Here is a 15049-nt window from a genome sequence, read left to right on the forward strand (position 1 = left end):
GTTTCCTACTTTATATGATAACAACTATCACCCCCAACCCATTTTAGTGCGTTAGCCAATTCACAGATTGCGCTTACTGTTTTACAAAAAAAAAAATACAAACCATCACTTGTAGACTTTGACCATTTGCAGAGTACAACAGGAGAAAATACAATTTGCTGGTAATCTTTAATTGTAACCACCAGATCCAAACTGAATTGAGACCAAAGTTCTGTTTGCAGTGTAGTTTCCCACAGAAGTGAGGTTTACATAATAGCTTTCAGTATTTACCTGTCTGCTCCTTCCTCCCCTTTTTCTCAAATTTCAGGCACTTTTAAACTCTTTGGTCAGTTTCTACCAAAACCAACACTACAAATAAAAGGGGCAGGGGCAGAGCAGGACTGGAATATTCTTACTGAAAATTTGGCAGTAAGGTAAGGAAGATGAATCTACAATTCTTGTCTGGACTAAACCAAAAGCAGAAATTGTTCTTCATTCAGAACTCTATTTGGCAAAGCTCACCAGCTAACCAGCCTAACCTAGAAAGTGGTGTTTAATCAAGATCCCACACCAGCTGTGGCACATGCCCAAAAGGCACATCAAAAATGTCGTACAGGGATTCAGGTCAATGGCCACAAACCTCAAGGTAATCAGCCTCAGTTCTGGATCACACAACATGGCTTAAATACGGAATTTTGCCTGATCTCTAACTCCCCAGAGAGCAATGATTCTTTTGGCACAGCTCATCAGAGCAAATGTGCACAAATGTCCCTCTCTTTGTTTAGGTTGGATTAAGGCAATTTTAAGTATAATTGGGGTCCCACTCACCATCTGGAGGTATACTTATCTCCTCCCCTACACAGCACAATCCTCTCCTATCACCAGGATCAGCATAACTCGCAGAGCAGGAGAAAAAAAATGGCACAACTTTTTCTTTCCATCAGGTGAGATTTTTTTCCACTCAGAAATACTGGCAATTCTGGATTTACAGAAAATTTTGCAAGTCACATCCGCTGCTAGCAGCATCCTTCACTGCAAGAGTTCCCACAGCTGACACCCCAGCACACTACTGTTTCAGCTCTACTGCAGGTGGGGCTTGCTCTGCTGTTCATACTCTAGTTATGTAGTCATATTTTTCTTCACAATCAAATGCTCTAACTAGTATGCCCAGACTTCAGTTATTGAAACCATTACTGCCATACAGCAGCGGCAGTGTGTCCAAATCAAGTTCCCTCTGTTCTCACACAGAAACATCTTCAACAGGCTTCCCCGCCCCCCCAAAGTATTGGTTCAATTCCTAAAAATCACTAACCAATACGAGACCTGCAGATGTCATATGGGTGATGTCCCCAAAGGAAAGAGTTTACAGCTGGATCTCTCAGTTTGTGGTGAATGTAACAAAAAATAAATTCTCTCCAAACAGCAGGTACACCAAAAAGCCCTCTTGCTGCAAAATGAATGAAACTACATCCCGCTGTGCATCCATCCCACTCTGCACTCTTACAAGTATAGAGGACACAGATGCAAACATATAGGCTTAGTATGCATGAATACGAAAGCAACCTTAACTACGTACGATCTTCCCTCAGCTAATCTATTCATCCTGGGCATGCAGCTATTAGGACCTGCCTGAAAGCAGCACCACCATAAAAAGAGCAACTTTTGTTTGTTCTTCCCTTCAGGCCTCTGCTGCAACTGTCCTTCCAGCCCATGTGGATCAAACATGGCAATCAAAATATTTTCAGAGAATACACACCACTACTCTCCCAATAATCACGTAAAATCTGTTGGCAAAAGATGAAAATTTAAACTGAAAGATTAAACTAAAACATCAGTCATGGTCTGTATTGTTATCTATCTATATAATTTGCTTTAATTTGGGATTTCTGTATAGTTTCTGAATTAAAAGCAACATTTTTCATTATTCAAAGTAAGAAGTGTGCTGGAGCCCAACCAATTCACTACACAATGCTGACTCATCCATCCTTCCTTTTGAACATCAGCTAGGCTCTCCAGTTTCCATGAGATGCCTGACCAGGCTGCAGGGCAGCAGTAACACCCTCCTGCTCAGAGCTGGAGCGGCAGCTTGGCACAAGGTTGGCCTCTGTGTACCTGTGCACAAGGTGGTACTCAGCACACCAGCCGCTGCCAAGCAGCTTAGGAGCCTCTGGCTTATTAAATGAAAACCTACCCTAAAAAAAAAAAACAACAATCAGTCATCTCAACAAAGAAGCAACTATTGCAAATACACTTTCATCTAGTTCTGCAAACAGATATCCTAAAGCTTGCTCCTCTTGCACTCTCAGAGTGTCAGAAATGTAAATTTCCTTGCAACCTGGTTTTCCTAGTATATGAGCATTACAGAAGCCATGGCCTTCTGTCTGTCTCTTTCTAAAGGCAAAAATATATAAGCTTGGAGACCTGTGGAAGAAACCTACCATTCTCAAGAAGTACAACACAAAAACTAAATCTGTCATCGATTTAATCTATCATCATTAAACTTGTTACAGGTTAAATAAAACACCAATTTTAATACATTTATATAGCTTTTCATTCTCTACTCTCTCCACTTTGTTTACACAGACAATTTCCCTTTCTAGCAAATAATTTGCTTTTATCAGGGAAATCACCAATCCAAAAATCTTACAGAATGTTTGCAAAATTCTGAAAACAAACTCCAATGGATTTCCTGATTTTTCTTTGAAGCGACTTTGCTTGACACGTTTCTACCTATAGCTAGGTAAGCAGACTCACCTCTCCACCTCCACTTTACAAAGTCCTTTTCTCCAATTCTACATGCTCTGAGAGTTTTAGTTTCCTTTCCCATTTGTCCTCCCTTTCATGATGGTCACCTGCAGGGCTGTAAGCTACAACTATGCTGGGGGCTCCTTTCTAAAGTTTATACAATGAAAAATGGAAGTTGAATCTTTACTTAGCGGACTGTTTGGAGGTTTTTCATACAGGAAAACATAACATTTGCACAGTCCATGTAATGATTAATTTCAAAAACGTCAGTCAATCTGACTGAAACAAGTTAAATAATGTCTTCATTTAAAAACCAGAAAAAAAAAAAAAAAACCAAAAAAACAAAAAAACACCACAGGAAATACTTCCATAGGGAAATTTTTAAGCTTTTCTAATGAGTTTTAAAGAAAAATGTACTCTTATTAGTGGTGCTAACCACTTTAAGATAATTAGATTTACAGCAAAAGACAGTGTTGGAAATTTATCTGGTGTTCATTTTGTTAATGAGGTGGGTACTTAACTACATATATTTATGAAGTATTTATTCACAATTTAGACCACAGGCTATTTTGCAGAGTAAGTGTCCATGCTGTTGCGTTAATTTGGCAGAAAATAAACCTCCTTGTGTTCTAACTCTCTTCACCAGAGTGGGAGGCTAGGTGCGGCTAGGTTTAAATTCTGAGTGCTATCCAATTTACCACTGCCAGTCCAGTCGTGTTTAATATGTATATTAAAACCACCACGATTCTGGATACACTAATAGCAGTCTGCACCTTCAGTCCAGTCGTGCTCATGAACTGGCAAGGCCACATTTGGTCGCGTTCAGTGAGAAACTGTGACAACTGGCTACTTAGGCAGTGCAGTTTATTTGTGCAACAGGTATGTAGGTTTTTTGAATTGCCGGTGATAGTGACTGTCTGCAAGAAAGCACGTGCAAATATGAAATGCATGAAAAGGTTATAAACAATACAGCCTGGCTATAAACATTAGGGAGTAACTCTCTAGAGAGATTTCTAATTTTTTCCCCGAGAAAAGTGCTTAGTCTAAGTCTCACCCAAGGCGTCCCAAGGGGGGGAGAAGCAAGGCTCAGCCCATCGGTCCATCCCGGTAGTCAGAGCCAGTCTGAGGTGGAGTTTCCCTTGACTTGCTCACAGTGTTATCTTCTTCTCCGAAAATTCCCTATTTCCTTGGTTATTTTTATATTCTTTCTACATTTAAGGTGAAGTTTGAGTGACTGTAGTCATACATACTTTTTATCATGATTGGTGTAAAATTCTCTCGCTTCACATTTAAAGGTATAGTTTGAGAAAAATCGAGGGTGCAGACTCAAAGAGGAGTGGTCACACCTCGGAGGCAGGTAGCCTTCGGGATGGAAGTGTGTTTTGGTATTAAAATGATATTAAAACGAGCAAAGTTCACAAGATGATAGCACTTTGGCAAGGTTTCGAAAACCTGTTGGCTCAAGGGGCCAGATGAGCTGCTTATCAGTTCCGCAGGACCATCTCTTCCCGCTTTATCATCACGGAGCAGGGCCACGGAATCTTCACTCTGCTCCATCCTCTATGGTATGTTGTAGGGAGTTGCTGTGTGAGTGGATTCCTCGCATGCCTGCTGCAGCTGTGTCCCATCCTTTTGATTTCATGCTTTTCCTCAATGGGTGAACAATGCTACGTTTTTCATATAAACCTTAATTTTCAGATGTAAAACCTTAATTTTACTAATAATTCCACACATGCTTACTTGCAGCAGCATTAAGATGCAAACCACTTTTTTACAGCTTTGAACCCATTACAAATCTGAGTCATGTTTATTATTTCTAAAATTTTTGGTTTGAGAACACCTGAGAAATGCAACATTTTAAGTTTTGAATCTGAAAGCTAAAAATTCATGCCAGTTCTGTGAGGTTCAGACAGTAACGATTCGTATTTTATACTGTATGTTAGACTCCTGATCTGCTTAAATGGATAATGCCTCCTCATCACTTTCTCCGGCAACAGTAACTTGCACTGCTAAATTATCAGAGCTGATACAGGCAGAGAAAACTTGACTACAAGTTTAGTGAGTTGATTTTTTTTATTCCTTATACACATGTACTGTCACAGCTAGGATACTCCAACAAGCCCACAAGAGTCCTCCAAGCATTCAGCCTCAAACCATTTGGAGGAACTTTAGTTTTCAGAGTAAGGTATCTCTAGGCCTGCTCTAGCAAAGTTGCTCACACAACGTAAAGGAGGACTGAGAGTAGCAAGACAGGTTCCTAAGTGCCTTTTCTCTGGGAAAGAAAAAAAAGGATAGCCCATAACACTGCTTCTTGAAGACACATCTGACACACTAATTTACATAAACTTGAACATGCCAGGGCAGGGTAAAATTGCAAAACGTGTAACACTAGGAAGGTTGTGGGCAGCAGTTTTGTTCATAATGTTGTCTTGGACAATTACCAAGGTTCAGGTGGTTTTCAGCTATGTCTAATTAATGGCTGGAGTGTTGTGGAGTCGCCAGAGTAACCGGAAACTAATGTGTAACATAAACACTGCTTGGCACTTCCCCGCCCCCCCATCCTCGACCACCCTGGGCTGCAAATTCAGTGTTTATTCAGTTACTCTTGGTTGATACATGATGACTGTCACTCTAATCACATCCCTTTACAAAAATAAAGGTATGTTCTGCCTTTGCATGCAAATCCACATCTGAAAAACCTATAACCACTTCTACAGTGCCTTTTCTTGAGTCCAGGAAGAGCTCAGTATTAAACTTCTTTCAGAATTTCATATATGTACACTCAAATTCCACATTTGAAACCTTAACTGCATTGAAATTCTATTCTGTTCATATTCTCTTTTACATACAGAGATAATTTTGTTCTGCAGAGACATACTATTCAGCATCTTTAATAAGACAGACAATAAATTTAAGAAAAAAATACTACAATCATTTGAATAAAGAACTTTAAATAGAATAGCTGCCTACATCTAGGATAAATTTATGACCTCTACATGATGACACGTTATAGTAAAGCTACAGACTCCGGAGTCAGCAGCAGATCAATTGTCTTTTATTTCACTATCATAGACAATCTAAAACTCCTGCTCTCATGTGCACTTCTCCACCCTACCCAGCAGCAAATAAATAGCAAATTCACAGCAAGTTATTTTTGTATTCAGGATCTTCCACTCTTACTTCTCCCTGGGGAAAAAAAAAAACTTGGATCTGTCTCCCTATTAACTATGAATAATTCTAAATTCCTTGAAAAACAGTATTCCTGAATGCACCAGATGGGCAACATAAGACTAGATATTTTCCTGAATTCTCATGTTCCAACTCCGCAACTTCTGGCACATGGTGTACTAAAGCTAGTTTGCCAAATCAGCAGACGATTTTAAAACACAAAAAACATATTTGATCTAATTCGCATCTGTTAACAAAATTCTTTAAAATTACTTAATTTTATAGGCAGATATGCCTGGAGGCAGGGGGTGTGTAAGTATGTTTGTTTTCTTGGGTTTAGTTTGTGTATTTTGCTATGAAAATTCTTTGGAATACAGACTGACAAACTGACATGTTTAAATTCGCTGTAACATCACAGTGAAACATAACCACTCCTTAATATCTAAGAGACTGCTGAAGATACCCTTATTTCCAAAACATGGTGTTTCTTTTGGTCTTGCTAGTGATTTTCTGATGTCAGTATTAATCCTCCAAAGGCCTGAATAACATAGAACTTAACAATTCAATCCTTTTCTTTCACCACCTGCAAGCAGGGAAAAATAGACCATCTCATTGTTTATCACTATGTTAAGCCATGGGCAGGCATAAGTGATTTCAAGCCCATTTCCCAGGCTTCGAGGAAAGCTCAATATCCCTGGCAGTCACCTCATTGTGCACTTCAGCTTTTCAAATCACTTGATTGTAGTGACCTGTAAAGCTAACTCTTTTGTCCATTTATATATGCCATCATACATTGCACATAAATGCTTTCTCCTTCTTCAAAGAAGAGGTAAAAATACTTCCTTGACAGTCTTCCACATTGTCCTAGGTGCAGGCTAAGGCTGGCAGCCATGAGGAAATTATTGTCCCCTAAAGGTTAACAAACCCTGAAAGCAACAGATTTAGGGGCGAAGACTGGTGTTGTGGGGGTTTTTTTGGTGGGTGGTTGCTTTTTTTCCCTGTACAACTGTCAATATATAAGGAGCATTAAAAAAACCTAAAGTTTTCCTTTAGCTTTATAGATAAAACACTGATTTTTCTACGTAGATCTTACACTCTGTAGGCTGCAACTTATCTTCAGGATGTTACCCAGTCAGACTGGGAGAAAAGGGGATCTCTTCTTGCTTTCTACACTGCAGGATGTATTTCTGGTATAGGAATGCAGTTTATTTATTGTACCATTTGTTCAAGTATCATTTCATCTTTGTGACTAGGACAGCATGAAGCTTCAAGTAAAGATTTGAAACTGAAGCGTACCTGGAAAGAAGCAATGGAATACCTCTGATATTAACGGTTCACAATAGCCTTGGAAATCAGGTTAAAATGCCATAAAAGGACAAGTGATGTACTCTCTACCAAAAAACTACAGAATTTATTGCCTGTTGCCAAGAATAAAGGCAGAGTTAAAACTAACTCTATTCCGTATTTGCTGCACATATAGCAGCAGTTTGATATTTTTGGCTACCTCTATGCCATGACGTCTTCAGCAGCCATGAATAATATATTCCAAACCAAATGCTTGTACAAAGACTGCTGTATTCTTCAGAACACACAACCATCAGAGGCTTGTACTCCTTAATTCAGCACATGCCTCAAAACATACATCACTTCTCACAAAGGCTAGGTAAGTTGACAGAGAAAGGAGTCAAATGAAAACTACTTAATAAAAATCCCCACCCTGCCTGGCTCAGCAAGGCCCAAAAACAGAAGGTGCTGGACACTGCGAGCATACAGGGGGGAAACATGCGTGTCTCCTAGCTTTCTGTACTACATCTTCCCTAGGCTTTTGCTTTTGGTCACTGTTGGAGACAGGATGCTAGACTAGATGAATCCTTGTTCTGATGAAGTATTATTGAATATTCTTAAGTATACGCATCTGCACATCTGTTGTGTCTCTGTTACACCTGGATACATTGTGTATATGAAATTAGACACATTTAAATCTGAAATTAAAAAGTCTTGACCTTTTATGAGCTATTAAAATATCACAAGATTGCATTCTTGGACTAACTTCTTTTATGTCACAAATCTGCTATCTTGAAAAATTTCTGCAGTTTTGATATTTTATCTAAATGTCAAATATTACGCACACACACATATATGTACGTATGTAGTTCTACTTGGAAAGCGGGATGTTCTCCTGTGCAACAGGACTCCCTCTGAGCTAGACTCCACAATTCACGAGGTAACTTGAACACATTTTAAAACTGCAGCTTCATTCTTCATTTCTGTATCAGCTCTTTAGAAAGCCAAATACTTCTCTTCAGCCAATACATTCGTTTATGCCTATGCCACAAACAACTCAACTAACTCACATGAAAATCCCATCACATTTCATGTATGCTGGTACTTGAAAGCTAAAGTCTAACTACCTTTCTGAAATGTAACCTTTAAAATTATATGCATTTTTCATCTAAAAGCATCTACACTGCATGATTTAGCTTCATACATATCAGAAGAAAACACTTATGGTATATAAATACTAGAAGAAAAATACATGAACTATCACCTTTACTTGCCACAACCACAGAAACCTGAAAAATACACTCAATTATTTTAGAATATGGCATCTCTCACCATCCTGCACTAAGATTGGTGATTAATCTCCAGTCATTTTTTCTTTTATAAATTAAGGAAAAGCAACCTCTGTGCTTCCCATAAAGTCCCCTGCTTCCACACCGTATTCTTTTAATATCTAAGAAAGAAAAAGGAAGAATGAGAGATTTTGATCAGTTTTGCTAGTCTTGGAAAACTAGTAAAACCCCTCCCCTATTTGGTTCTATTATAGACATATGTCAGAACAATCGCAGACAGGGGGAATGAGGGGCCCAAAACTGAACACCGCACTCCAGGTGCAGCCTCACCAGTGCTAAGTACAGTGGCATGATCACCTCCCTACTCCTGATGGCCACACTATTCCTGATACAAGCCAGGATGCCATTGGCCTGCTTGGCCACCTGGGCACACTGCTGGCTCATGTTCAGCCCGCTGTTAACCAGTACTCCCAGGTCCTCTTCCACTGGGCAACTTTCCAGCCACTCCTCCCCGAGCCTGTAGCATCGCCTGAGATTGTTGTGACCAAAGTGCAGGACTCAGCATTTGGCCTTGCTGAATCTCTTACATCTGGCCTCGGCCCATCAATCCAGCCGGTCTAGATCCCTCTGCAGAGCCTTCCTACCCTCGAGCAGATCAACACTCCCACCCAGCTTGGTGTCATCTGCAAACTTCCTGAGTGAACACTCCATCCCCTCATCCAGATCATTGATAAAGATGTTAAACAAGACTGCACCCAAAACTGAGTCCTGGGGAACACCACTTGTGACCGGCCGCCAGCTGGATTTAACTCCATTCACCACCACTCTCTGCGCTTGGCCATTCAGCCACTTCTTTACGCAGTGAAGAGTACACCCATCCAAACCATGGGCAGCTAGTTTCTCCAGGAGGATGCTGTGGGGAACAGTGTCAAAGGCCTTATTGAAGTCCAGGTAGATGACATAAGCTTGTGCCCTGTAGTTTCTCTGAAAGGTGTTTAAAACAAAGCAACACCTAGAAAACAGAGCTTCACAGTTTACTGGGATAGTGTATCATTCAGCTATTGCCTCCTTAAATTCTTTATATGCCTCAGAGGAACAAGTGCTCTTTCAGCAGCTCCCTGAAAGCTTAGCTAAAGGTTACGCCATTTTGGATAGACAAGTAACTCTCTAGCTGGTAAGTGACCAGCTGCCTATTTACGCTCATAAGCTAAGGAATTTGCCAGCACTAGAACTCAAATGCCCTTTTGCTGCTTTTAAGTCTTCTGCATTGAGAACTTGTGTTGGAAACAGTTAATCCTTTCAACAGTTCAGTCTAGGACAAAAAGATGATTCTTTCTCTGTTGTGTGTCACTACGAAAGTTTAAGACCAGTGTTCTTTAGGAAAGACTATTAATCCACTGTACCAGGAACAGAGCAGTGACAATCACATCAATTTATCACACTAAACGCTGCGTTCATTATGCAAAATAATAAATAACAGTTCAAGCACAGACTGGGCTACAATGGACAGTCAAGGAGAATGCAAACACCTCAACAACTGGAATATTTTCTTAATAAAGCATAACTTTACTTTGTGGAGTCATAATTAGCTAGCTGTCCAAACAAAACAATGAATTTAGTATCACAACATCTTTGTCGTATTTATGTTATTCTTATTTTCAAACATGATTTCAAGGACAGGTCCTCTTACTTCACTTTGAACTAGTATGACAAGACTATTATATCCTCATCAACTAGCACAACTGCACTTTTTTTTTTCTCTCAAATAAGCCACACAAAGTCTGATGACAATATAAGTTCTTTCAATTCCCTCAGTTGCACAGCTTGCCAAAGCAGCACCATTAATAAAATCCCATGTATACAACACTTGGCTGACAACATTTCGTAATTTAGAAAAGGCTGACACACAGAATGATAGATTTTTAACAAGTCAGACAAGTGAACCAGTCATTGTCCATAGTCCTCTCCCCCATACAGCACAGGTTACCATCCTTTGAGCCGGACAGCAAAGCAGCCAAGTCCTACAACAATTTTCAGACAGCTCATTAAAATAAACTGAAAACAATTTTCATATGAAATAAAATATAGTAATAGAATCCACCAAAATTTTACAAATTCTTGTGCAAACTCTCTTCCGCATAGTCAACCACGAGAAAAGCCAGTACAACTAATAAATTTGAGTGCATGCATTTTGGGAGAATATAAAATACTTCACAATATCAGTTTTTAGTAACAAATTTTAAAGTAGAAGCCAATCTGAGAGATGCAACTAAATATCACAACCAGACCATAAAAGAGCATCTTTTATGTTAAGCAGTGATTTAGAGTAGTGATTTAAAACTTAAAATTTCTAGCTTCTAGAAATTACACTTTCACTAGTGTCTTTGTACAGTTAATGGTGATTTGCCTTTTAGCTACCCCGATATAGTAAGTGAAGTGACTTACCATTCTTGCTGACATCCAGTTCCCTGAGATTAATGAGATTTGCAATGGATGCTGGCAATGTGGTTAGATCATTGTCTGGCAAACTCAGCTTGTGCAGAGACTGACAGTTAAAAAGTTGCTATTGAAACAAAGAAAAAAGTGAATGCAACTTTCTCTTAGTTTCCTCTACGCAGCTTTTGGTTTTAATCCTTTTAAACTTCTGACCTCACAGCCTGAAGGCCAGACTATTCAGAGCCTTTGACTACAAAAACTTTATTTAACCAGTTTTATTCAAAATTGACCAAGTTGACAATGCTTAGGAAAGCAAAAAAAAAAAAAAAGCAAATGGTCACAACAAGCCAGCAGCCATGCTTCACACTTCCTACAAATTCCTTCCAGTGTCTCAGAAATTGTGACCCACAGTTACATGTAGTCCTGCAAACATTCCAAAATATTTTCCATAATAGGCACATCATGTGATACCCCAAAGGTAATAACAGTTTCTTCAAAAAAGAAAAAAATTAATTTATAGATGTATTTTTTAAAGACAAATAGTTCTGGAATACAGTATCTGAGTAGGTATTGATCTTCTCTGAAAGACTGATCTTATTTCCCCTTCCATGCTTCCTAGCTCAAGCGCATAAAAATCCAACAGAATTATGACGAAAACTAGCAAAACTTTAAGGATATGGAAAACTATATGATCTCATCTGCATACATGCACTAAAATTTGTATCAAATAGTAGCTCAGAGCCAGATCTCTTCCCATATGCAAGGTACATTGAGATTCTTACCCAAAATATTTCTAAATTGACAAACCAGGGCAAGTAATGTTAGTGTAACGGAAGAAAAATCCTCAAATGATACATAGGAAGCTTACATATAGTACAAAATAAGTATCTGTAAGAAAGTGGCTGAAAAGGTTCATATGAACAATTCATGATGAATATTCCTTTCCCAGCAATTTTGGATAAGATCATTCATAAATACCTGGACGTAGTGTTCTTCTCTATTGGAATTCTGAGAAAAGATCACGCAAAACTACGAAGTGTTCTATAACTAGGAAATATTTATCCCAATCAACATTGCAGCAATGGGCTTACTTCAACCAAAACTTCTTGGGTCTCTCTCAATTAGAAGGCCCTTATTTCAACCACAGACCGTTGAACAAGCCCCATTCATGTAATGTTTGCATAGACCACCCCAGAACAAAAGCAGACATAAATTAGCAAGATGCATAGTTCAAGGAACAAGCTTTAACTTGCTTATTGATGTTTCCAATTTCTCAGAAATGTGCATCTGTTAGAACTACTTGTTATCATTAATGCTGTGAAGAGTTACAAGTTACTTAGGATATTATATGGGAAGAAGAACTTTCATGAGCCCACGTGTTTTGGAACCATTACTTCACTTCAGCACTTCAAGCAAGAATATATACCTAAAAGTCATCCCTGAAAACAATAATCTGGACTCTTGGAATCATTAGCAGTTTCCCCGATTAGTCAGGTGAAAGCAAATACAGCGCAAGTAATTGCAAGATGCCTGAAGGAAAATGAAGGGGAGGGGAGTTTTGTATGGTATTGACTTTGTAGTTCTTTCTTTTGTTGTTGTTCTTTTTTAATGTTTGCATACTCATTGATTAAGTAGATCATCGTTACTGTTAGCTAACACCAGAAATCATATAATTAAGGACTATTTTACTGCAGAATTCCAATTTCTTCTGAACAACAGGAAAGTGAAAGGGAAAACTACAACTGCTAAAGTTTGAGCTTTTCAGCTGAAATGCACACCGTGGTACTTGGGATAAACAGGGTACCTTTTCAGATGTGATTTAGCACACAAGATGAAAGCATTTTCAACACCCAGTCACTTTTGAAACAGACTACACAGCAGCGCTTTGTGTAAAGTGAAGTCCTTCTCTACCACCATCTTTCTCTCTACTGCAGTTTGCTCATGCTGTGCCCTCGGCTAGTCAACTAAATTAAGGAGCTAGGCTGTAAGAAGAGCTTTTTGAAGTATGTTGGAGTTCTGAAAAGACTGGTGGTAATATCAAAAAAAGAAAAAAAAAAAGCCACACACACTGACAAGCCATTTCAGTGATCAGGTTGACAAGACAGCCCCAAACCAGTTGTGTTGTGCCATAAAAAGGGCAGCAGACTGCAAAACAGGGACACGAACACATCACGAGGAGCAAAGAGGAAATAGGAAGAGTGGGAATGTCTTAACAAGGCTTCAGAAAGCTGGAGACAGCCTCATAAGTACCGCACTCTTCATCTGAGAGGCCTTTATTTTATCTGAGAAGCTTTATTCAGAACTAAAAGACTAAATAAAAGCTTGGGTTAGGGAAAAGGCATACTCAGCTTGAAACTCTGGCTAGGATCTTTCCAAATGTTACAGGCATTCCCTTACAGATCTTGTATGGATAGTTTCAAGCTTACAATTTCTATCAAATTATTAAATAAAACACTTTTACTATGTCTTTGCTACTCCCTAATCTCTCAGCTCGTCTCCTTTGCAGTACTGGAATTTATACTTGGGGGGTTTTCATTTTGAAAGTTGAAAGGGTAGTAAAAAATAATGACCACAATTACTTAAAAGCTGAAAAAAAATGCTTGTCTTCTCAAAAATAAGCCTAGAAGGATGACTTATTACAATATACTAACACGTTAACATGAAGCAACTGTAGGCTATTACAGGTCCCTGCAGTCCAGCAAAGAAAAGCAAAAAGGAACAAGAACAAGTGTTTAGGTTGTCTTTCTAATCACACAGACAATCTTAGACACAGACAATCTTAGACTAGACTAAGGCAAGTGGTAGACTGCCCACCTCTCAGTTGACTCACATATTAAAACTGGATTTCATACAGGCACTGACTAATGAAATCAAATGGCATATATCTGAAAAGGAAGACAAAGCAGACTAACTGCTTCTTCTGGTCTAAAATGCCAACATGCATTCATTTGATCACTACAGTCTTTCTTCCTCTTTTAAGATTACTAACAGGAATTTTTTAGAGAATCATGAGTTTGGAATGAATATGTTTGTTTAGTTCTTACGATCTGGGAAACAGGAATTTAATGCAAGAAGAGTTCAGAAAATTTCCTTTTTTCAGATAAAAAAAAGCTGTTTTATTCTGTTTTTTAAGCATTGAATTTTATTCTTCTCCAATAAAGAATGAGACACAAGAATGAAGTTCCAAAATCATACGAAAACAACACTCAAAGGCTGATACAAAGTCTTCAAAAGCAAGCTACTAAAACCTAAAGTGACTAAGTCCGGAGTAAAGAAATTCTGCTTGGGAACAGACAGGAATAAAATAGTGGAAGTTCTAAATTGTAACAGACTTTGCCGAAATGTCTAGTTTTAAGTTACATGCTATTAACTCTATTCAACATACAAATACAGATTTTCATTGATGGCTCTCAGGAGCTTTTAAGGTCGGACTTTCAAAAGCACTCAGCTGGTTTAAGACAGCTTTACTGGAATACAGGGCTTCTGAGAACTGCGAAGTTACTATCCTGAAATTGTTTTATTTCTTTATTTGTTTCATCTATGTTTAAAAAAATCCAAACCAGCAAAACCTGAAGAGGTTAAAGCAAACTTTCAAAACATTTCACAGAGCATTCTACAGTTGTCCCACGTGACAGTGAAGATTTGCACAGAACTGTGACAAAATAATTTAAACATTGTGTTTCATCTAACTACTAAGTTTTTAATTCCATGAAGACGGGACCCAGTAATGGAAACTAGTCTATCGCAATGATCACTTTGTACTTCTCAAATGTCTCACTGGCAAAATCTTTCAGTCTTTTCTATAGTATACTGCCAATTCAGCAAGAAGTTTGTCTTCAGATTTCAGAAGAAACAATGGATACTAATTTCTATAATAAAGATGTAATCAGAGTGGCATTCCAGCTCTCTAGTTGCTGAACTTCATTAATCTGAGGTATTTCAGAAAGTCTCTTAGGTCATGTATTGAAGAAGAAAGCAGGACTTCAAGTGAACAGATACTTTGGATTGTTGCTATCTTTTGTGGGCACAGAGATCTGAACAAGACATTAATCCTCCTTCTTGTTATCAGAGATTCAAGATAATGCCGCAATTTGTTGAATACGGTTAGTCAGTTTGAGCTGACACTGCCACAGAAATAAATTCACCTG

General features: G+C 38.6%; 1 protein-coding gene across 7 annotated transcripts in view; it reads right to left on the reverse strand.

Moving 5' to 3' along the window:
• The window catches only part of ERBIN (erbb2 interacting protein), a 120042-nt gene that overhangs the window by 53982 nt on the left and 51011 nt on the right, over positions 1-15049 (reverse strand). For all 7 annotated transcript variants that reach the window (XM_075446905.1, XM_075446902.1, XM_075446904.1 and 4 more), the window contains one exon: positions 10911-11028. In XM_075446905.1, coding sequence (XP_075303020.1) covers positions 10911-11028 — 118 coding nt within the window. The remainder of the gene's footprint in view (positions 1-10910; positions 11029-15049) is intronic.

The sequence above is a fragment of the Opisthocomus hoazin genome, chromosome Z (genome assembly GCF_030867145.1).
Source record: "Opisthocomus hoazin isolate bOpiHoa1 chromosome Z, bOpiHoa1.hap1, whole genome shotgun sequence".
In the NCBI taxonomy this organism is placed as follows: domain Eukaryota; kingdom Metazoa; phylum Chordata; class Aves; order Opisthocomiformes; family Opisthocomidae; genus Opisthocomus; species Opisthocomus hoazin.